This window comes from Betta splendens, chromosome 11, assembly GCF_900634795.4.
Source record: "Betta splendens chromosome 11, fBetSpl5.4, whole genome shotgun sequence".
Taxonomy (NCBI): domain Eukaryota; kingdom Metazoa; phylum Chordata; class Actinopteri; order Anabantiformes; family Osphronemidae; genus Betta; species Betta splendens.
The window spans coordinates 6,291,520-6,314,976 of record NC_040891.2 but is presented as its reverse complement, the minus strand read 5'-3'; the positions used below and the strand labels follow the sequence as shown (position 1 = coordinate 6,314,976).

Sequence of the window (23,457 nt, the reverse complement as noted above, 5' to 3'; positions counted from 1 at the left end):
TCACAGCGGTTCCTGGAGTCTTTCTAAGGAATGAGCTCTAAGTTTTCTTATTCAGTGCCTTGGCAAACATGAATCATGAGTCAGAACTGGGCATGACAGTCTGCATTCCACTGACTATAGATCAGCTTCTTGCTCTGGTTTAGTTTTAAGGAAAGCCTTTGGGCCTAGGAGCAGATATGTCATCAATCATAAAGAACATTTAAGCTCAGAAACTACAGTGGACTCTTTTATTCCACTTGAGTCAATTCAGCAAATTTATAGTTTGCCACTGTTTTTTTTTCTGCATCTTGCATAAGCAATCAAAGCAAACAAAAGCAAAGCCTTCCTGAAACGCGCCGTCCTTTGAAGGTGCCTCTGTTTTTATATGCCAAACTATGCTTTTAAACTAAAGGAAAACTATTTTGGCACTTGAGGGGTTTGTCATCCACGAGAGTTGCTTGTGCCTTGTCAGCCTGTGACACAGTACTGGTGACAGATCTGTCAGCATGTCATGGGTATTCTTCAAGAGGAGGATTTAGTGCAAGAAACGCCATGAATGTTTGAACACAGAGAGCTGTTATTTTTATCACTCACAGTAAGTGCAACGGAGGGAACAACCATCTGATAGTTATACAGCTAAGATATATAAATATTTAACTAGAAATTGATTTATTTGTGAGGAGATGCATTGCACAACCAGATAGAATATAACCATATAAATAATATTGTAATATATATCCTAATGAACCTTTTTTATAAGTGATCATTTCCTGTTATTTTATAAATAAGTAATACCCTCATCTTTCCCTTGAAAAGCTGTAATGTAGCATCTTGTCCACTAGGGGGACCTAAACTCAGAGGAACCCTTTTGGTTAAAGCGAAGCAGAACGCATCAGCCAATGAGGTTCAACCAGGAAGTTAACGCACCAGCCCCCGGAAATTGCGTACTTTCACCGCAGCTCCAACGTGCTAACAGTAAAGGTGAGTCAGGACTAACACAATAAACAATTAAATGGATATGGTTTTATTTTCGAACTAGTCAGACGAACGTTGCTGGAAGCCGCGGAAGTGGCTTTCGTGTGGCGCAGTGATTTTTTTTTCCGAATCAAATGCTGATACCGCACTTACACAGTTTCTTTTAATGACTGTTTACTCACCGCCAGCATGGTCGGATAATTCTTCTATCTTTTAACTGGACTTTTACTGCACATGCTACTTATTATTTTAGACATTAGATCGTTCGATACGTGACGTGGTTCGAGCTCTCCTCTTATCGCTTTAACAGTACTCCATAACAAATGTGGTCATGTCGTGTGTTTTGCTTATGCACAGTTAAACAATTCAAGGTCAAACACATACAAATTGTTTTAACAAATTGGGAAAAGCAGCTTTTTAGTTCGGCTCATATGCAAGACGTCAATATATAAATACTGTTCTGAAATTGTAACTTTTGTGGGGTAAATCTTGTCTTTGCCTATGGATGTGATGTGAATGCCTAACCGCCTTCTCCATTTGCTACATACAGCACCTGGGAGCAAGACGGGCCTGCAGTCATGTGGCCCGTTGTTTGGACAGCGATGAGGACCTATGCTCCCTATGTTACCTTCCCTGTGGCCTTGGTGGTGGGAGCAGTGGGCTACCACCTGGAGTGGTTCATCAGGGGCACCCCCAACACCCGAGACGAGGAGAAGAGCATCCTGGAACTGAGAGAGGACAGGAAGCTGCAGGAGCAGGCCGGCGTGGACAGCACACAGGTGCTCAGCCTTAAAGAGAAACTGGAGTTTACACCTAAGGCAGCTCTGAATAGGAACCGACCAGAGAAGAGCTAACGATGGTTTGAAAGACTCACGGCAACGGGACGATGCATTGAGCGAAAGGTGTGAACCAGGAGATGAACGCTGATTCCTTCTATACTCATTAGTCGTACATCCTGCCTGGCCACACGCTTTGTCATTTAGTAGTTTATATATAGCATCTATGTGCTGCATGGAAACTATCCACTGATGTTGCACATGACTTTTGGCACATTGGTCTCTGTAACTGTTGAACATTTCATTGTTCAGCCTTTGAATTGACATGGTTTAATGCAATCTCTTGTCGCTTGTCCTCTGGGTTTGGAATTTCAGGTGTCACATTCCCGTTAAAACATTCTTGGTCTTGTCACATGTAATGACGTTCATAGACACGATCTCCAACTGTGAACGTGAAAGCAGAGGAAGAAAGACAAGTCTTTGTTGCAGGTCTCTTATCACATGTAATCTTTATGGTATGTGACAAAATAAGCCAGCCATGTGGGGGGTCTCGGGGCCTTAAAGCAGCTTAGTCCTATTTTCTGAAACCTCTGTACAATACTTTCAGGTTCGATTGTTTGCAGACTGAAGGGGGTAAGGTTGCGTTTCTGGAAAAAAATGTGATTAATAAATGAAATTTGTATAATTAGAGAGTGAACTGGAGAAGTACCTCATTCCCTTTTATTAAGAGTCAAAGCTGTTGCCAAGGATAGAAAATGTCATCAAAGGTTAAGGAAGGAAGTCATGACTCTGCTCATTCAGTTTCTAGAACGGAGTTCACAGTAGGCGACAATGACGGATGAGGAAGTTACACATCTGTTCACCTTTTGGACTCAGACCTGTAACTATTAAAGGAATGACTGATCCATTAAAAAAATAAAATATAACTGATTTCATTGTTGACAGCTTGATATGATATGATGAGGTCTGACTTAATACTGCCTTGTGCATCTACAACTATTGTCCTAAATGAGCTGAGTAGATTTTTACTTAACTTCAGGTCCCTTATTGTGTAATTGTCAAACGTTAAAAAGGTTGGAGGGTTTTCTTGCTGTCAAATAAAATATTTATTTAATTTATTGAAGTGCTTTAAAAAATAATTGATGTATTGTAACATATTATATTCATACAGAATCTGAGGAACATCAAAGAAGTAAACCAGGCAAATGGGCCCCAGGTTTGAGACAGTGAGTGTGACTTTATTAAAGCAACACTAGTGGCGTGCTTGGCAAACAAAGGCCCTAATAAATGTAACTGATTGAAGGTGGGTGGTAAATGCAGCAGGATAATATGAAAAAGCTTTTCACTTTGGCACATTTAGGGAGAGAAAGACTTTGTCGGGATTTTTATTTCAGTCCTGCAGCCTTTTCCTGCGTTAAATAATGAAACAGTCCGGTCTGCCTCCCTCACTCCAGGAGCCCTCTTAATGGGTGGTAACCTTTCAATCGTGCCAGGATAAGTTCTGCTGCATTACCCTGCCAGCTCGTGAAATGTGGAAAGATTATGAGGCCCAGATTTGCACCGGCACCAGATTGGTACAGTAAAAACCCCGCTGCGTTATCGCCAGCGATTGGCCTCAGCGCCGCGCTTTAACCCGCTATCGCTGGAATGACCTGCTTCACTCCGCTGACCCCGCGCGCTCAGAGCGACGATCGCTTCAAGCGGGCGCTCGTTTCCATCTTGAAGTAGCGAGGGGGGAGAGGTTACGGTGAGGCTGTGGCTAAATATTAGTGAGAAAATGTCAGAGTGTTTCCTCCTGGGAACAATCAGTGGACAGGTTAGAGCGCTAACAATGGCTCTGCTCCTCAGACCTGGACAGGGCTGTGGGAACCGAGGCTCGTGGGAAAGGACGGGGGGACATTGGGAGGCGCTCATTGTTCTGTTGGATGATAGGGATAATGGGTGTGGGTGATGCTGGCTGCTCCTTTTATTTTTTTCCCCAGTACAACATCCTGAGTGGACAAGCCGGAGACGCTGTTCCCTCTGCTACAGAAACAACAGAGCTGTCTGCCTCCTGGATGGGAGGACCCCCCCCCCCCCACGCACTGACAGAGGCACCACATACAGTACACAGTGTTTAGGCTGGATACTGAAGTTGGAGGTGGAGGAATATGCAGCTCTCTGAATCTGATGATGACGTTCGCAGCCTCCACCGACACAAACGCACGCACATTACAACTATAAAGATTCCAGCGTGTATGAAACAACTGCGGGACCACCCAAAGGCGCTGAGGAAAGCACCTGCCTTATTAAGCAGCCCACAGACGGATCTCCGGGGGCGTTTCAGTGAAAACAAATGGAACAAAGTGGAGGACAGAAGCCTTTTTAAGCTGCAAGGTCAAAAAAGGACCAAAATGCTCCAGTGAACTTTGTCTGATGCCAGTTATAATAATTCTAAACAAATGATTTGACCGTGATCTTAAATCCGCACAAGCTAATAGCCCCCCATTATGTGTTTTATGTACCCACATAAAAATCTCTGCATCCTATTAGTGTTACCAGCCCTGTTGATTGACTCCAGACGTTTTCCTTTGATGGGGCCGCTCTGGTGCTGGGTCAGCTAAACGCTGGGGGGCTGGCACTAAACAATGCAACAATGCCCACTGCAGCCCGGCATTGTCAGGGCGAACAATCTTCAACCACCAGTCCCTGGAGAGAAACAATACTGGACCAGGAAACAGATGCAGACCTACTTCCTGAGCTGGAGTTTAAATTTAGAAGGCGCTCAAAGCTTTTCTCGCGTTTGTTTTGTTTGAGTAGCACAAATGCCCAAATTAAGGCCCGAGTGCCTGGACGTGACATTGTTATGGATACGGAGAGAGTCGTGTGTCGGGACCGCGTGTGCATTGAGAGAAACAAAGGGAGTAGGCACACGCAACACACACGCGCACACACGCACACACACGCACACACGCACACACACACACACACACACACACACACACACACACACACACACACACACACACACACACACGGCCTAGAAAGTGGTCTCTGCTCTGAGTTGCCAGTGTTTTGGCGTCTCATAACAACTTGGGACCCGAGCGTTCTCCTCCAGGTCAGTCTGCTTCCCGGAGACGCTCGGGCCCCGCAGCTTCTAGTCCATTGATGCTTGTACACTCATCCACTGTCCTTTTCTGTGCGGTCCGTAAAGAGAGAGGAAATGAATCAGAAGTACCTCCAACAATGTCAGGAAACGCAGTCAGGACGGCTTCTCGTCCCAGCGGCCGTTTGCGCGACGATGACCCGTCAGGTCTTTCCCAGCTTCTTATTCACTTCATTAGCTTGATGATAATTCACTGTAAAAAAACAACGCATGGCTTTATTGCCCTGAGGAAACATTACAGATGTGAATGAGAACAGATTATGTTCGGATGTGTCTCTAGAAGGTGAATCCGTAATATAAACGGCTTCTGGGCTTTTGAAGGATTTAATAGGCTGCAGTGACTTTGCTGTCTGGCTGTTGGAGCAGTAACTAATTTGTAGGTGTTTCATTAAACAGGAGGTGAAAGTTAACTCTGCCTTGATCGCGCTAAAGGAAGATAAATGTGAAGTGGAGCTCAGCCGTCACTCGGTTGACGCGGGGTCGCCCTCGCGCAAGCTGTTTCGTGACCCACTGGTTTCTCTGTGGAAACAGGCGGATGCACGGACGCAATCCCACCTGGACGAAGAGAACTGTCCCATAAAAACACAGTCGAGGACTGAGAAATTATTTTCATGTACAGTGGACAGAGAAGAAAAGTGAAGAAAGTGCAATAAAAACATCTGAACCTGCTGAGGATTCATTGACAGTGTTACGTTTTGGTAGCTTTATTTTCTTCAATATAATAAATACAACACTTTCTGCATTAAATTAAAGTCATCACATGATTAGTCCTTTCCTTTCATGGCCTTTTTGCACGTCTCCGTACCGCTTTCAGTTCACGTAAGGTGCAATCACTAATGCACTTTGGAGTTCCACAGTCCCAAGATGTTTTGATTCTCAAACTGGATGCTTGTCTCTGCTGCATTATTCAGCGTTTATAATGAATCATGCAGTGATCTCTCTCTCTCTCTCTCTCTCTCCCCCTGTGTCTTGGTGGCTGGGTCCCATGGTTAGTGGCAATGAGTCACGTGCAGTTACAGAATTCCCACGTTCCCAGTTCGACATCCGCAACCCCAGCGGCCGCGACTTACTGGGCTAAAGGGGAGAAGCGTCTCGTGTGTGTGTGTGTGTGTGTGTGTGTGTGTGTGTGTGTGTGTGTGTGTGCTTGCGTTCACGCAACTGCCGTCCTCTTGGGAGTTTGAAGCCGAATGGGATCCAGAGAGCAGAGAATTCCACAGAGCGTCACGGAGGAGGGGGGGCCTTCGGACAACTCGAGGGGGTCACGGTTCTTCCGACTCAGAACCGCACCGTCCCTAGACCGTCCATAGACACATACTTCCATGTTCTTTGTTGAGCTTTTGACTAGTGTCACATCTGGGAATAAAAATGATTGAAGCCACATCCAGGCACCTCATGAGCGCAATCTTTTACTTTTATATGGAGGAGCCTCCTTCTGGGGGCGGTGTTCTTAAAATGCTTTGTTTTGAATAGGTCCATTTAGTATTTGACCATTTTCTGCCTTCATTCAAACACAAACTTCACAGTGCAGTAGTTTGTGGAGCTCTCGCCACACGCTCCTGACGCTCAAGTGCCTGAGAAGAATGTCTGAAGTAAAAAAACAGCAAATCAACCATCTGGAGTTGTCATACATAATGTTTCAGCTTCGAGTGTCCCTTATGAGAACTCTTCGAGTGTTTCCCAGTGTGATGCGCATGTCTTTTATAATGGACTCTGGGGGAGTGTGACGTCCTCATGGCCTCCATGCAGTTCATATAACTAGGAAGCAGGTCGGCCCCGGGCTCCGCGGGCGCCCAGTTCACCTCTATGGTGAGGTCCCGGTAGCTCTCACAGGGGTTGGGGTAGCACTCGGCCCCGTCCTCCATGGGCAGGTGAACGCGGCTGCCGGCCGCGCACGGCTGCGACGGCCCCGACCGGAGCTCCAGCTCGCCGCCTCCTCCTCCTCCCGGTACCAGCCGGGCGCGAGGCGGACGGGCCCGGCCCTCGAGCCGGTAGCGCTTCTCCAGGCGGCGGGAGACGGCCAGCTGCAGCAGGTGGAGGAGCTCGACGAGGTTGAGGAGCACCGAGACGGCGGCGATGGCCTGCGTGTAGATGGTGAAGATGGTCTTCTCCGTGGGCCGGGACACGAAGCAGTCCACGGTGTGGGGGCACGGGGCGCGCTGGCATTCGAACTTGGCTAGTACGAAGAAGCCGCCGTAGAGGAACCACAGCCCGGCGATGAAGCCGACCTCTAGGAGGACCTTTAACAGGATGCTGAAAGCGTATGCGCACAACAAGCTGCCTTTGAGTTTGGGCGAATCAGGAGACTTGTCAGCGTTTATACGTTTCCCTCCAACCCCTTCTTTCTCCTTCTCATCATCAGTCACACTGTGCTTGTCTCTGTTCGGCACAGTTTCACCCTTTTTGCCCCCTCCTCCTTCGTCTGCCTGCTTCTCATCCGTCACCCCCCCCCCCTGCGGGTCCTTCCCGAACTTTACAGCCACGTATCCAAAGTAGAAGATGGTCGGGGTGGAGACGAAGATGACCTGGAGGACGAAGTAGCGGAAGTGGGAGATGGGGAAGGCTTTGTCGTAGCACACGGAGGTGCAGCCGGGCTGCTTGGTGTTGCACACAAAGTCGGCCTGCTCGTCGTCCCAGGCCGACTCGGCGGCGGTGCCCAGTACCAGCATGCGGAACAGGAAGAGGACGGTGAGCCAGATGCGGCCGACGCCGGTGGAATACTCCTGGCCCTCCTCCAGCAGGTGCTCCAGGAAGGACCAGTCAGCTCTGGACATCCTCCGCTCCTGCGAGAGACAGTGGAGGCTGAAATGAAGTCTTAACCAAGTTCGATCTGTTGGCGTTTGTGCGTATTGTAAATATGATGCTGTAAATTCCTCTTTCACACAGGGAGCTTCTCCAACCTGTTTAGCGCTTTCGCCGAAAGATCTGGCGGCAGCAGCCTCTTAGTTCTTCCATGAGCTCAGACCGTTGTTGGCTGAGCTGCAGCTAATCCACATGTGAAGAGCAAGGGCCCCATGCACAAAAATCCACTAAAGCAAATACAGACATAAAAACACATTAACCTCCAGGAGAAGCCACTGAACTTTGTACATTAGTCATTAACATTTACACAGGCAGTTATTAGTATGGATATATGAATCAAAGTGGGTAAAAAAATAGAAAATACGTGTTTTGTAATGTTCTAGTGACACATGCACACGCGAGTACAGTCCCCACACACATCTGCACCAACATCCTGCGCGGGGGAGATGAGGCATTGCTGACACTTGTCTGTTTGTAGACCGTTTATGTTTTTCTGTTGTTTCTTCCCCGCTGAGCAAAAAAAAAGTACTCTTCCTAATAGTTAAAATACAAACTCCACTGGCAGGATGAGAGAAGACAATGGCCGTCCTAACAGGGACAACCGTGATAACCGTTATCTCCACGGAACATGCCACAGAATACTAATTAGTCGGCTTCTTCACCACACTACTAAGAAAACAGACAGAAAACGAAAAATATCGACATAAAGCGGCTAGAAATTATATTATACAGGAAAATGGCATAAGCACTGCTGCTGAGTAAGTCACCTGCTGTATATGTTATAGTTTAGATCCTCATAGTTTCCAAACAACTCATTAATGAAAGGAATCTAAAAGTTAAAAATATGATTTTATACAGCAGTAAATTACTCTCATTTTATTTTGAAATCTCGGGGAAATCTAAATCTAGGCTTTAATAAAACACAGCAACCAGTTGACCTACTGACAACTACTCAAACACAGTTTATGGCTCATATCCAAAATAAATTGTTCCACAACCGCACGAGACTCTCACCTTGCTCTGTCTGAAGTTGGACTCGTCTCCTGAATGATCCACCGTTGTTATTCAAGCCGCTCTTCGCTCCTCGCGCCGCAGGTCCAGACTGACCGAGTTCGTGTTTTTGCCGTCTTTAAAAAGGAATCGATGTAATCGGAAAAAGTGGGGAGAACTTTCCCATGGCTGCCGCCACGGCCCTCCCTCAGGAACTGCTGCGTGCAGGAAATGGGATGGATGAACTCAAGGCAGTGCTGCTTCGCTGCGCTCGGGTGTTTGACCTCGTCCTTATGTCAAATGCGCCAGTTTGCATTAAATGCATCGCGTGCTTTCGGTCACTTAGAGAGTCAAAGTGAATGCGCTGGAAAGACAGTGAGACATAAACAGACAAAACAAAACACAAAAAACGGTTCATTTATGTCGGTTATCCAAACGTATCCCATCACTTTCTTCATCCTGCGTCATCGAAGTCACTTTTATGTTATTTTTCACCGTGGGGTGGTTTGGATGATGAATAATTCGTCAAACCGACTTGTGTAATTTCGCGTCGTGCCACACAACGGCGCCACTTGCCTTAGTTCAAAGACGCGCCGCGCGCAGCGATCCAAGAAGCGCTGCCGAACCGAGCCGCAGGTCGGCGAGAACCCAACAGGCGCTTCCGGGAGCTGGGGTCACACCTCCCTCCAGTTACACACCTAAGACCTGCATCCGTTTCCAAGTCAGTGATTGAGCTGATTTTTTGTATTTCACTCAGACCAGAAACTTTTTTAAAATATTAATTCTGCCCAGTCACATAATCAGTTCAAAAATGACCTACTTAGTAGTATTTCTTCTTTTTATACTTGTATAAGTCCAAAACACATTTCATTGTTGGCTGATGCACAATATTATCTTTTATCTCATCTAAACGGATGGGGGATGTCCAGCGACTGTAACTGGTTCCGAGCTTTCTGTTGCATCTTGTAGCTCATCAGGAGCTAATGCAAATCTCAGCAGTGCCGTAGCTGCGCTGATTGAAAACAAGTCACTTTTCTTCAGACGTAGCAGAGAATCTAATGTTCCTGGAAGCTTGTCCTCACTGAGTTTTGGCCAGAGCTCTGCTGAACACTGCCACGAGCACGGCATCCAACAACAGTCTGACGTTATCAAAGACTTGGTTTCAACAAGCCTTGGTTTAAATGTATTTACTGCATTGTAATACAAATTTGTGCCATTGCTAGTTATGCATTTTATTCATCGGATTATATCGCGAAATCAGCCGCGCCAGTCCCACAACTGTGCCAAGTGAGAATCCATCTCCTCGCAGTCATTTCCAATCAGGCCTGTACCGTCGTCTGTGTCGATATGAAGATTGTAAAAATTTTTAGGGGAGTGGGTCTGTCTCCCCAGCGGCAGCACGGCGACGCTTTATAAAAACACCAGCAAATTGACAGTGAATCGTCCTGACAGATGAGCGTCCTGCTCTTTTCTCTGGTCATTACAGCCGCAGATGAATGGCGAGGCGGCAAGCGAGGGGAACCGGCGCAGAGTAATGGAACGCTTCCAATTCAGGAGACGTGCTATGTCTTCCTGTATCTGCTCTGCCTTCTCCCACCTGTTACAGTTATCAGGGAGGCTAATTGCCTGCTTGGACTTTAATACATTCCTCACCACAGAATGTCAGTTAACACAATAATGCAGATATATACAATACTACTAGTCCTAGACTACCAGTAGGTAAAAACTACAAGTACTGCAGAAAGACACAGTCCACTATCTATCTGTCTGTCTGTCTGTCTGTCTGTATATATATATATATATATATATATATATATATATATATATATATATATATATATATATATATATATATGTATGTATGGATTGATAGATATATCCATATATATGTGGAATGATAGATATATCTAGCCCAGATCTCCTTGGTAACGAATATGTAATCATTTTACTAAGGCTTCTTTAAAAAAGTCCATGTAGCTTTTCCTACTAAGTTCATCATGACAGAAAGTCTAATATGATTTTCTGTGATTTGCTGCCTTAAATGCAACCGAGTACTTCACCTATTTGTGACTAAATCCTCACCTCGCCTTCATGTGTATTCACACAGGAACCAAATCAGGGGAAGAATCTGGAAGACGCCGCTAATGTAGTTTTAATAAAACGCGTCAGCCAGAGCCACGAAGGATTAAACAGAAAACCATCATTTAAAAGGAAAGGACGTGTTTCCAGAGGCAGCTGGGTCAACAAGGTCACGCTTTCATCAGCACTTGGACCAGAAACATCAGGAAAGGTGAGCTACAGCAAGTGGAGTTAGCAACGCTAGCTACCTGGAGTTAGCAAAAATAAAATTATAACCTTCTGAAGGTAAAAGTCCCACCACAGTTTAGACTTAAAAGGTATAACTGGTAATGTGATTAGTATGTTGTAAGTGTAGGATTTAAACTATAAAAGTATAGCAGTTTAGTTTAGTTTTCAAGCTTGTCCAAGTTAAAACCATGACTAGCTGTTAAGCTAAAGTTTTACCAGTAAAACGCCATAGGCCAATGCTACCAGTGTTAGCATCATGTTTTTTCTGAATATCACTATGCCGTAAAGCATCTGGACGGAGGTTTGCTTTACAGATACATCACATGGTGATAGACTCTATAAGACTTTATGGAAATCTCACTCACTTGAAGCCCAGTGTTGAATATGAATGCACTTTCTCTTATGTAATATATTTTCATGTGTCCGCATTATCTGTGTTTGCTCACGAGGCCGCGAGCGCACATCCGTTAAAATGACACACACTGATTGTGCGGCGCTTACAGGGAGCTGTGTGCCTGTCAGCGATGCCCGGCTAGTGATGATGTTACAAAAGCAATGAGCTAACGTCTCCACAGCCTTGCGTGTTGTATGAAATATGCATGACACTAGCAGATCTGTAGATCTTCTGAAGTGACGTGTATATATTCCTATTTGAAGCCCTGTGGGGTGGGAGAGGGGTGATATCACACTGTAGCATCATCACTGTGCTAACAGAAGCTAAGTATCTCACATCTCTGCTATATTAGATTTCTTAGCCGGACGAGTCATTGACCTCCGCTTCCTGGCTTTTGTATATAACCTGACCAATTACTTTGTTTTGTTGTATCTTTGGTGAAGTTACACTCTCTATCCAATCACATGCTGCCCACACTGACTCGCACCCTTATGTACTTACCATGTGTCTCCCGGCCTTATTACACTTACGTACCTCTCCCTGACAGCAGCTATTGATCCCGGGCAGCTTGGAGCAACGCCATCGAAGTGGCAACATTGTGACGCTGGCAGCTCGTGACAGCTTTATTAGAAAAGGTAGACACGCTGGCCCCCCCCCCCCCCATGTCCAGAGGCCCCAGAGGGGACGAGCCGTGGACGGAGCTCATCACATCTATTTGGGGATCAACCGGAAGGTCATTTTTTGAAGGTAATCACTTGTGTTTTCCAGCAGGATTAATACACTCCAACTACACCGTCTGCAAGCGTAAACCATTGCACATAAAAAACCTTTAGTTGGTGAGAAATAACTGACTTGTTTGAGGACTGTTTTGGTTTGCCTATTTTGTAGTTTACGTTAACACGAATGAATAAGAGTAATACAACAGAACATTATCTTTCTCAGCATTCAAGACTCCAGCAAAATAGGGGTTTTACTAGGTAAAATAGTACAACAGCAACCAGCAGACTGGCTTTATTCACAGTGAGCTGGAGTTGTGGCTTTTTGACATTCGGCTTTATAGTTTGGGTGAGAGTTAATGAAGACCTAAACAGATCCGCACGCAGGCTGTGAAGCAGGTGGCACGAGGCCGAGCTGTAAACGATTTTTACCCTGGTGATGAATGTCCTGCCACATACGTGAGGAGTAAGGCTGCGTGATGTGACGGGCTACGCTGAACATGCGGGTTTTACCCCTAGACCCTGTGAACTAATAAATATTCATTAAGTTTCCATGAGACATGGAGAGAAAGTGTGTCTTAAAAACTCAATGGTCTTGTTAAGTAGGAAAATGAAAGTGAATATATGGGAACACAAACACAAACACAGTTAAGCTAAAGTGTAATTTTCCCTCATACTTAGCATTAATAAATCATGCATAGTGTAGCAATGCTTGAAGCCCAGTGTTGAATATTAATGCACTAGATGTCAGACTAGGGGATTTATATGTTCAATATCATAACCTTCATCAATCTGTTTATGACAACCACTGTTGGGGTTAGAGTTATAGCCGACTGCAAGCAAACTGGTACCTGGGAACAGAATAGAGGAATCAGACCAATTCCTCCCATAGAGAAGAGCCTTGAACTGATGTTTCTTTGGCATTTTTTGTTGTGGGTTTGGTTTTTAAATGCTTTATAGTTGTGGTTTTCTTGATCTGTGCTGTCAACAAATTTGTAGCTACTTGGTTGGACCTCAGGACTTCAGGTCCAGGCAGGTCCAATGGCAAAGGGCATCTTTGGTTCAGATTCATTCATGGTTAGTAATGGGCTGTGATGGGCTCTTTTTAGACCTTGTGTTGTAAAATATGTTGTCTTATTAAACTGTTAAAGGCAGATATGACCAAGTAATGTTCAGTGTTTCAAATAATTGTGATGTTATGTGATAAAAGTGTAGTATTAACTACGCGTTGACCTTGTGTTTCTGGTGACAGTAGTCTGGTGTGAAGGGTTTAAAGCACATGGAGACAGTACTGTTCCATAAGCTGACGGTCCTTCTCAGTGTCACTGACCATGGTGCTGAAACTAACTCGTCTTCCACAGCTGTCACTGTCATTATGAAGTAAACGGGACTATTTTAGGCAAATAATGACACATTATCACACTGGCGAAGGCGACTATACATTTGCATAATGCTTCGTATAAAAAGGGTTTTGTAGCAATTTAAAAGATGCTGAACTGTCATCAAAGGCTGCAGAAGTAAATTAAAGCCTGAGTAAAATACTGTGATCGCCGGTGGGTAGACTGGCATGGGGAAAAAACAGTCCAAAGAAACAGTTAATTATATTTTCAGAAAACAACTTGCTACTACACCCAGTTCATTTCAGTTTCAAACTGCTTTACTGTAGCATGAATATTTATCAGCCCTGAAAGGGCCTAAACTCGATTTTGCAAATTAAAGACGGGGAGAGGAGTCAGGCTAGTTTTAGGCACGAGTCCTGATTTACGGCCCAAATGAAAGAGGATGATATTGCAGCTGCCCGTCCATAATGTGTTCTTCTCTCAAAATGTGATCTTTGTTGAAAACGTAATTTCCTTACTGAAGCCATGCTTCACTGACTTACTGTACATAGAGCCTCTGTCGGTCTTCATGAACAGTGGAGGGGCTGAACACACGGAGGCTCCGACGCCTATGCGACTCCACATGTGCACAGCCACAGCCTGTGTCTCCTTCCTCTCCTTCTCTCTCTCTCTCTCTCTCTCTCTCTCTCTCTCTCTCTCATATACTGTAAGACATGTGGACGCCAACTTCCCTTCTTCTTCCAGCAGCTGAAAAATGATTTGACTCAACGCATGTCATGGCGTAGCTTTGCGATGCTCGTTGAGCCCCTGATGTAGCCTGATACCCCGTAGTGATCTGTCCAACAACGCAATGGGATAAATAAATGTAGGTCATTATTTGCATGTGTGCCCATCTGGTATTCAGTCATATAATATAATACTCAAGCAATCCTAAAATTCCCTCAAGGCCTATTGAAAACGAGTCGTTTCCCCTCCGTCTCCTATGTGTGTGTGTCTCTCTGTCTCTCTCTGTTGACCCATTTACAATAGCTGCCTCCTAGTTAAGTGGCTGATGTGATGGCGTGTTTGGAACGGGCGACTTTACGGGTGAAGCTTCTGATTCACAGTAACGAGCCCTGTCCTTCTATGATGTGGTGCCTCAGCCTGAGTGGATGGTTCTTAATTAGACTGTAATGAAGCTGATTGTGTAGTCGGAACATTGTACAACATACAGAAGGAGTTGCAGTGGCACCATTTCACCCAAATTAACTTTTGTAGCCCGGCATCAGGATGCGTCATCACACACTCACCATGAAGTAAATAATGTTTTAGAGAGGTTGGACTGTGGAGTCCATCTAACAAATAAATAAGTAGAACAAAGATAAGCTTCCATAACACCTGAACCTACACCTGGGTGAAACAATGCGTAGATCACTGGTTTATAATTGTAGTGAAAAAGTCAGACATTCAGCTAAATGGATTTTTCCAGTGATTTATTTGCAATGTGTTGGCCTTCTCGATCCCCGTCGTTTGGTTTGGCCCCTCCTATAACGAGGAAGAGGGGCCACCGAGGATCCTGTGAGCCAATCGGTCGCTCGTAATGCTTCGGTGGGGAGTCTTGCCTGTAACTCAGGGAGATGAGGAGCGAGCGAGAGAGAGATAGAGAGAGAGAAAGAGAAAGAGAGAGAGAGAGAGAGAGAGAGGATGAAGCGCCGCTGCTTTTCGCTGCTCTTCCTCCATCCCTCCACACACGACCGGGGAGCTGCGGAATAGGCGCGAGTTTCAGTCACTGCCGCGAAGACTGCGCTCCGTGGAACCGTCGTCGAGAAAGCCTGACCTCAAGGTAAGAGGACCACGAGGCTGTTGAATCGGTGCAGGTTCACCCCCCCCCCCCCCCCCTTGCGAGCGCCGCGTGGACGCACGCGTGCGTGCGGGCTGTCATACGGTTCTTGACTTTTAATTGCGGGCTCCGTGGAAGCGACGCGGGGTAGTTAGTGGGCTTGCGTCGCCGTGGAGGTCCGGTGGAGATCAAACGCGGGTCGCTTCGCTGCCGGCGGGGGTCCCAGCTGTGTCAACTTGACAATCAAAAGGGGGAGAGGAATGGAGACGGAGTGAGAAGTTGCGCCATTTGCGAAGACACAACGACCCCCCTCCTCCGTTCATCACACGAGCGCATCGCATTGTCTTTTGGCGACCCACGTACGATGCACGTGAAAACGACTCTGAGCGGCTCCATTCGTGCGTAAGCGCTCGCTGACCGTGAAAGCGCGGCTGTGCGTGCACAATGCGCGGCGTGCGCTGCGCGTCCCGGAGAGGAATTGGCGCTGGCCGCGTGAGCAGCGCGTTTACCCTGCAAAGCAGAGGTGCAGAGCGCTTTAATTAATCACAGGAGGGGCGCGTGCGGCGAGCGCGGCGCACGGGACAGCGAGGAGCAGATGATTGTTCAGGACCACCCGGGCCCAGATGGGGTTCTGCCGCTGGATGCTGCACGTTTATTATTCTACCTGTGTGCACTGGAACATTTGAAGGAAGGGGGGCTTCACCATGTGTGGCTCTTTTGAAACATCTGGCTATACATGAATTCAGTCAGTGCCCGCCCCTTTCAACATACGGTGCCGCTGCAGTAGTGGATTTTTTGACACCGCCTAACCACGTCTTATTATCAGTTATAGCTATAGATGTTGATATGGAAAATATGATCAAATTGTGATATGTGTTAATGTAAGTAAATGAGCACGAGCAGATCATCTTGTGGTTATTGGAGATCCAGGGTGCATCTTGTGCTTGTGTGTGCGTGTTAGTGTGTGTAGGTGGGGGTTGTCAGAGGAGTGGGAGAGGGTAGAGCATAATGCACCAGAGAGCCTTGATGTTGTGAGATGTGCCTTAACTAAACCATGCACAACATGTGCAGTCAGACCTGAAATAATCAAAACCAACTGGTTCTGCTAATAATGCGAGGAATTGACTGGCTGAAGAAATAGGCTACAGATGTGTACGAATCCTCCAAATCCTCCCCCTAAATGTTCGTCAGCGTTATATTTCCAGATATGATGGGTCCCATCCAGGTGACTCTCTCTTGAATTTCCTTCTTGAATTCCTTTAGTTTCCTCTTGAACCATTCGCCCTCTCTTACACCTAATTTGTAGATGGTGGTTTGCTGGTTTCCACACACCCTCAATCAGTTGCGGTTTTCTTCCAGGTACATGTGAAAATGTGACGAAACTGCGAATGAGGACCTGCTCTTCGAATTGCCCCTTAAATGGAAAAGTGACAGGATAGTGGACAATTAAGCAGAAGGAAAGCATGTACACGTGGATACATACAAAACCAAAATGGCATCCAATTATTTGATTTTAATATTTTGTGCTTTTTGGCGTTGCCCAAAACCCCACATTGCAAATTAAGCCCCTGCAAATATTGGAAAGCAGCTATTGGAACAGTCCCAACCCTATTCTCTGTCTATTCAAGCACACTCCTTATTCACAGCACAATAGAGCATGTTAAAGAGCAAGATGCTGTTAAAATGCTGATTCAATGTGACTTATCTCGTCTCATTCAACCTTAAAATTGATTTTTTTTTCGTGAACCAAGCAAAACAAGAATTTACTATGTGGGATGTACATTCTTTTAGTTGCCAGGGCTCATTTTGGTGCCACAACACGCCTTGCACAAATCCCATTATTTCTTTTCACCGTCACGTGCAGTAAGAGACTCCGTAATGATGCTCCATCTTGATGGGTGCATGGCGATTAAGTGCTCATTTTGGCATCTGGTTAAGGTTCCTGCAAATGCTGTGCTGTCAGAGGGAAAACTAATGTCTGGAGTGGGGAAAGCAGCACCCGTGAGGTCTCTATTAGTGCACAGCTACAATAGGAGGTACTGTATATGTCCGAGTGTAATCATTTCAAAAACAGTGGCATAATGTCCAATATCTTTCAGCATATAGACATAGTTGCCAAGCTTTTGTCATTCCCTGTATAGTGTTACCAATGATTCCTGACTCAAATGGGAAACCTTTAACATTAAAGGGAAACTTTTACTTTACTTATTAGGTTAGTTCTTGCTTAATGTAATACACCCTTCACTATTAAGATATACAGGCTGCCTCTGATAAACATAAATCAGATTCCCTCCACCTCTAATACCTGCTTTGATGTCAGACCTTTCAGAGTAACCATCATATCGCCTCCCAATACAAGCTGACAATGACAGAGTATCCCTTTGCAACCAATCACTTTGTTACCATCTCTGCAGCGCATCAAGGCTTCAGGCTGGAACCCTGCAGTAGTGGAGGAGCAATAGTGGCCTGGATGACAAGAGGAAGGGCTTCGAGTGGTGTCGGATTGTTACGGTCGCCCGTGAAGCCGACTGCTGCGTGGAAAGCAGAAAAGCAGGGCAGAGGAGATGCCATCAGGCGAAAGGAAGGCTCCCAGTGTTGATGCAGAGCATTCGTTTAACATCAAGCGCCGGACAGATTTAACACGCTCGCGCTCATATAGTTAAACCTACGGCGTCTTTCCTTCGCTCTCCGTTTTCTCTTTGAGTCCTGACTCGCTGCATAAACCATGCTCAGTGGTAAACCACGAAGAAGCCATTTTGCATATTGCATATCAGTACAGCGCATTCAACTCGAGCGCCCCGGGAGTTTTATTAGGTTCGCCGGCTGCACATCAACAGCCGTGCATATGCAATGGAGGCACACAGCTCCAGCCTCGTCATGGTTTATCTGGGTTTGGTTAAAAGATTTTGTCAGCGAGTCGCCTTTTATGACAACGGAGGTCGTTTTATTATTATTTTTTTTTTACCACATACACTATCAATGACAGATGTGAGGTTGGCTACACTCTGAGATGGTGAAAGTGTTTTTAGGGGATCAGATGGAGTGGAGCAATGAGAGGCATGGGCGTGGTGCTTTATGAGCAATCAGGGTGCAGATCGTCCTTCTATTGTTACATTCATCTCAGGTACTAACATTTACCTTTTGAGCTAATCGGTGGATGTAACGTTAGCCGTTTAAAGTGTTGCCCGTCCCGCAGCTCCCTCATGCTCAGCAAACACGAGGAGCGACAGGATTCGCTGTGGTTATGAGACGCAGCGAGGCAGAGATGAAACCATAAGCCACTGCGGACGTCAGTGGAGCTAAAATAACCAGGTACGGTCACGGTTTTCCGCGATACAGATGGAGTTCGGCGTCGGATAAATGCTGTTGAGAGGAAACCGCTGTCATAGTCAAGCGCATCAACAGAGGCAAAGCGATGTAGTGGCATTAACTGCAGTTATACAAGTAGAGTGATTCACTCTAATTATGTCAGAATTCAGTAAATGTATTTTCCCCTTCCCACAGAGACACATGCTCAGAGAGCTTTAATGAGTTGTGCAATGTCCTATCTGGCTCTATAGAGAGCTTTTCACAAATGCTGATGACATCATCGGGATATGTACTGATACTTTTTTCAGATTTAACAAAACAATTACCATACTTTCTGGGACTTGATCCATGTTAGTGACTAGAAGCCAAGATACTCAGCCAGTGCAGCTGAAAAGGTCAGTGAAGAGGGTGAAGTGAGAAAGTACATTAGGTTCTAGGCTCTGAAATGCAATTATTATTTATTAAAGGCCGTATTTCTATGTCGTAATGTCACATAGCACACTCATCTTGCGGGGGATTACAGGCTGATCATGAAGGAAATAATGAAATGACACGTTACTTCTTTGCAGCTTTTGTTTTGATAATTCAGTGGGGATAATTTCGATGGCCATGGAAATCGTTCTAGTGCTTTATCAGGGGAAAAAGGATAAATGAGAACGAGTGCTTCTCACGCTTTCTATGGCTGCAACTAATAATTATTTTCATTGTTGATTAATTTTGAGGTTCTGGCACCGGCAGTGTCTCAGGGTGTTGTCTTTAATTTGCTTCTTTTGTCTAAATAACAGTGCGGGATTTACTATTAAATGTGATAGTGATAGAAGAAAAGCAGCATATTGTTACATTTATAATATAAAACCAGAGAACATCTTCCCACTAGCTTTAAGTTATAGTAGCTTTATCACTTGTGAAGTTAAAGCTCACCGGTAATTGAAAAATTGTCTTTTAGAGGTACAGGTGCAGAGTCATTGAGCAAAATAATTCATGTCGCTTTGGTCAATACCTCAGTTTTAAATAGGGGTTAATGCTCCTTCAATTGTTCATAATACCACCCTGACATTTTCTGAGTGTGATTGTAGCGATATTAATGCTAATCTGTACTCCTGTGTCGAAAGGGCTCTACCTTCCTTCCTCTCTGTTGGCAGTCATGGAGTGTTGGCGACTAGACAAACACCAATAAAATGGGCCAGTATTGTAACTGTAGTTGAGGTGAACAAAGGGTGTCTCTCTGACATACACACACACACACACACACACACACACACACACACACACACACACACACACACACACACACACACACACACACACACACACACGGATGCTCTCTCATATCCTTCACACGTCTCGTTTCATCGTCAGCTCACCCCCTCATATATTCGTACGCACTGTTGTCATGTCGGAGCTGCTCATACTGGGGAGTTAGCGCCTCCGTTTGACACGTTTCCCCCATGATGATGAGGATTTAATCACACTCGCTGTTGGAGGATTACTGGTCAGCCCAGACTCAGCATCCTGCCACGCAGCGCTCCTGTTAGGCCCAAGAGAACTGATGTAATGCAGGAGAAGTTCAGTCCAATACCGTGACTGAACTGTCTCATGGACGGGACCTGGAACAGAGCTTGCAGGCGAGCGACAAGGTTAAAGAGGCGGGGGTAATTGCTGTAACCTATCTGGGTGGAAAAATGCTTGCTTGAGTTCCCAGTGTCCTCTTCTCTGATGCACTTGGGCATGAAATTGTTCCCCTTTCCACCCTCGCCAGCCCAACGCCCGAGTCCGTCGCCCGCCCCCAGCCACGCGGCGTTTCTGCGTGCGTGTCTTTGTACAATGGGGGTTTTCCGTGTTTGCCTTCGGTTGTGTGTTTGTTGAATTGTGTGTTTGCGTGTGACTCAAGTGTTTCTGGAAAGGAAGGAATCAGCATATGTTCATTCATATACTGATAAATGTTCACGAGTGTGTGAGTGGGGTTTGTTTTCATTGTTGTCTTTATTCACGATTGATGAATGTCAGCATGTGCCAGACATTCATTACTTTTGGAGTTCAAAAAGTCACAGAGTGTGAGAGATCTTACTTCATGAATGTGTGCCTGACTTCCTCTGTGGAGGCCTTGTACCGTGGCGAAACCATAAAAGCCATCTCACTTCCAGCTGTGTACTCGCGCAAGCCAAATGTGTGGCACACGGTTGTGAAAAAACATGTATGTAATTAATACTGGATCCTTTGGCTGCACAGAAATGTCATTTGATTAATTAGTTATTATGGCACAAGCTTAAATTAAACATCTTTTACTTTGTTGTTTTAATAAGTCATGTTTAGTTTAGTCTGAGCTCCGTTAGCATCAGCACCACAATACAATCCACCATTAAGTGTTTCTCGGGGAGCATATATAGCAGGATCTTATTCAGGATTCTTATTCCCAAACACTACAGCACAAGCTATTAAGTTACGAGCATCCTCATTTTAATGAAGGTCATCATAAAATAATTTCTGCAGCATCTAATAAAACCACAGCACTCAGGAAATAAAGCCAAACTACTTCTATCAGCAAGTCAGGCTTGCTAACATTTGCATCAAATTGCTTTTGCTCCTGGTGAGGCTGAAGACAGCTGAAAGAAGCATTGCTGCCATTATGACTAAAAATAAGGCAGATCAGTCAGCTTAGTCAAGGGAAGTCCTTGAAACAAACTGATTGATTGGCTATAGAAGCATCTCTCCCCAGTGGCAAGTAAAGGGGGGGGCGCCGTTACAAGACTCGATTGACTTGTTAAACTGGATGTTTTTACGGTTTAAGAACTTCTGTCCCCTGATGCCAGCGCCGTGATGTGTGTTTCTTTTTAAACCTGGAGATGATCAGAGGATGAAGGAGCGGGAGGGAGAGCGCATGAATAAGAGAGGCTGGGATGATGGCCTAATGGAGTGGATGAGCAATTGCATCGATGACTCACGATGAAGGGACGGCAGTCATTTGATGAATGGATGACGGAGGATGAGTGAGGTGGGAGGGGGAGGGATATGAAATGATAGAGAGGAGTAGTCTTTAAATACTACATCATGTAGTGGCTGTTCAATCCATTTCCCCCTGGTTCCTACTTGAAGGTGCACCATGTTTTAAAATGTCTTTTCTGTCATTTCTCTTAGTTTCAGCGTCTCATTCCTGTGTTCATCTCTTTCCGATTCCCTTCCTGCCTATTCTCTCGTCCCGGTTTCACATCTTTGCCTTTATTTTTCCCACTCGCTTTTTCACAAATCCTTCTTCCTTCCTCTTTCTTCCCTCTTCCCTTCTCTCGTCGCCTCATTCTTCACCCTCATCCCCAGTCTTATTTTCTGCCTATTTCCCTAATGCCCTCTTAATATCTGCCTCCATCATTTCATAGCCCGCCTCCATTTTCTAGATTTTGTCTTCCATTTTTGTTTCACTACATTCGTCTAACCTCTCCGACATACTCTAATGGCTGTCATGCTTAATTCCATCCCCTCCTTTGTCCTCGTCTTCTCATGACCTTTATCTTCCTACCTCTTCATCACCCCCCACTCTCCACCTATCTAACCAGAACACTTTTGCTCCTCCATCACTCTTTCTCCCTGCATGTTTTCCTACCTCTTTTACATCAAGATGTCCCCTGCCTCCTCTCGACAGCACTCTCTAACTCTAAGCGGGGCAGGTGGTGGTGCGAGCCCATGCTTTCAGTGGGACATGCCTGCGCTCAGATTTAAATAGATAATGGCAGAGCCTGAGCGCTTGTCGAGCTCTCTGAATAATGCAGGAGATCCTGAAGGCATTGTTGCCAGGCATCACTGATGGCAACGTGCATTCACCAGCTCGCAAGCTTGCAATATTGATACCAAAAGAGATGCAGGGACATGATGGTAGTTATTTTTGTTTTTTTTCCCCTCCGTGAGATTGGTTGGCTCTCGATGCCTGACCTTTGAAGGTCCAGGACTCGGCAGTGCGTCCAAATCACATGAATGGTTAAGATGACGTTGCGACGGGGTATTTTCTTAAAACTTGGCTGAATTCAATCACAAATGAAAAACCTTAGAATAAAACAGGAGCTGCACCTGCTGTACGCAGAAAGTTAGTAAATTGATTTAGTGATTTGACTCTAAGGGTCAAATCAAGCAGACCGTCCGAATGATAGCTCACAAATTTGATTCTACAGTAATATTTGGTAAATATTGTGTGCATCAGGAGAAGGCGGCTGTGCTTAGGGCCTTGATGGTTTCTCCCGTCTGAGGGCAGGTGAAACCACGAATGAGCTCTCACCCATCAACCGATGACGGCGCTGGTTATCAAAGTCACACTACGGTGCCGCATGGTGCATTAGATTCCGTTCTGATTATCTACAGAGATGTTGTGGGAGCACAGCAGATAGCGTCCTTGGAGAATTCACCCATTTACTCAAGTGAGAAACTATAGATCACAGGGATAAGATCACCAGCACGACCCTCTTTATCTCATCTCTCGCCTCTTTCCTCCGGTGTCAACACGGCTGATAATGTCATTTGATCTCATGCTCATAAAGCACAGTCATAGGGGTGGTAGTTTGGCTGTCGATGTTTCTCAGGAGCGCTTGCACTAATGACTTCAGCGTTATCCGCTCTGTCATCATCACTAATCCGGTCTGCTGAGCAGCTCATTGGAGATCGGCTGGTCTATCAGGCTATTAGCCTTGAGAGTCATCATTTGTAACACCTCCAGACACAGTTGTGCTTGAGATCTTATTTTCTCTCCTGCTTTGCTATTCACTACATTTCCTGTAAATCCTCCTCCTGGAGGGCCATCCTCACTTTTCAAAGAACGCGCAGCCGGCCCCCAAGGGAGGCGTTTTAGGGGGAGGTGTTTGCGTGTGGCTGCCTTCCACCGTCAGAGAGAAGTGGGGGGAAGAAAAAAAGGCACATAGATTGAGATGG

At 45.6% G+C, this 23,457-nt stretch overlaps 3 protein-coding genes across 7 annotated transcripts in view; 2 read left to right on the top strand and 1 right to left on the bottom strand.

Moving 5' to 3' along the window:
- The first annotated feature begins 808 nt into the window (after positions 1 to 808).
- smim12 (small integral membrane protein 12) lies at positions 809 to 2,665 on the top strand. Of its 2 annotated transcripts, none has more exons than XM_029167567.2 (2): positions 809 to 960; positions 1,505 to 2,665. In XM_029167567.2, exon 2 carries the CDS (start codon positions 1,533 to 1,535, stop codon positions 1,806 to 1,808), a length of 276 nt encoding a protein of 91 aa, XP_029023400.1. In that variant the 5' UTR covers positions 809 to 960; positions 1,505 to 1,532; the 3' UTR covers positions 1,809 to 2,665. The 2 variants fall into 2 exon arrangements, with proteins under 2 accessions (XP_029023400.1, XP_029023399.1); XM_029167566.3 differs by lacking the exon at positions 809 to 960 and adding an exon at positions 989 to 1,146.
- A 2,885-nt stretch (positions 2,666 to 5,550) lies between these two features.
- gja4 (gap junction protein alpha 4) lies at positions 5,551 to 9,616 on the bottom strand. 3 transcript variants are annotated; one of them, XM_029167560.3, is made up of 3 exons: positions 8,689 to 9,605; positions 7,773 to 7,901; positions 5,551 to 7,655 (listed from the first exon to the last, which is right to left on the bottom strand). In XM_029167560.3, the coding sequence occupies exon 3, from the start codon at positions 7,644 to 7,646 to the stop codon at positions 6,498 to 6,500; it is 1,149 nt and encodes a 382-aa protein (XP_029023393.1). In that variant the 5' UTR covers positions 7,647 to 7,655; positions 7,773 to 7,901; positions 8,689 to 9,605; the 3' UTR covers positions 5,551 to 6,497. The 3 variants fall into 3 exon arrangements, with proteins under 3 accessions (XP_029023393.1, XP_029023395.1, XP_055368627.1); XM_029167562.3 differs by lacking the exon at positions 7,773 to 7,901 and having other exon boundaries at positions 8,689 to 9,616; XM_055512652.1 differs by lacking the exon at positions 8,689 to 9,605 and having other exon boundaries at positions 7,773 to 8,682.
- A 5,372-nt stretch (positions 9,617 to 14,988) lies between these two features.
- dlgap3 (discs, large (Drosophila) homolog-associated protein 3) overlaps positions 14,989 to 23,457 on the top strand; it is an 80,498-nt gene continuing 72,029 nt past the window's right edge. The window contains exon 1 of one of the 2 annotated variants that reach the window (XM_029167556.3): positions 14,989 to 15,243. The gene's annotated coding sequence lies outside the window, so the exon portion shown is untranslated. The remainder of the gene's footprint in view (positions 15,244 to 23,457) is intronic. The other variant, XM_029167555.3, reaches the window with a different exon arrangement.

Excerpts from the sequence above, each read along its gene's own strand:
- smim12 (XM_029167566.3), top strand. The coding sequence starts at position 1,121 with ATGACTGTTTACTCACCGCCAGCATG. Across the intron at positions 1,147-1,504 it reads GTTTACTCACCGCCAGCATG|CACCTGGGAGCAAGACGGGC; the intron begins GTCGGATAATTC and ends TGCTACATACAG.
- gja4 (XM_029167562.3), bottom strand. The coding sequence starts at position 7,646 with ATGTCCAGAGCTGACTGGTCCTTCCTGGAGCACCTGCTGGAGGAGGGC.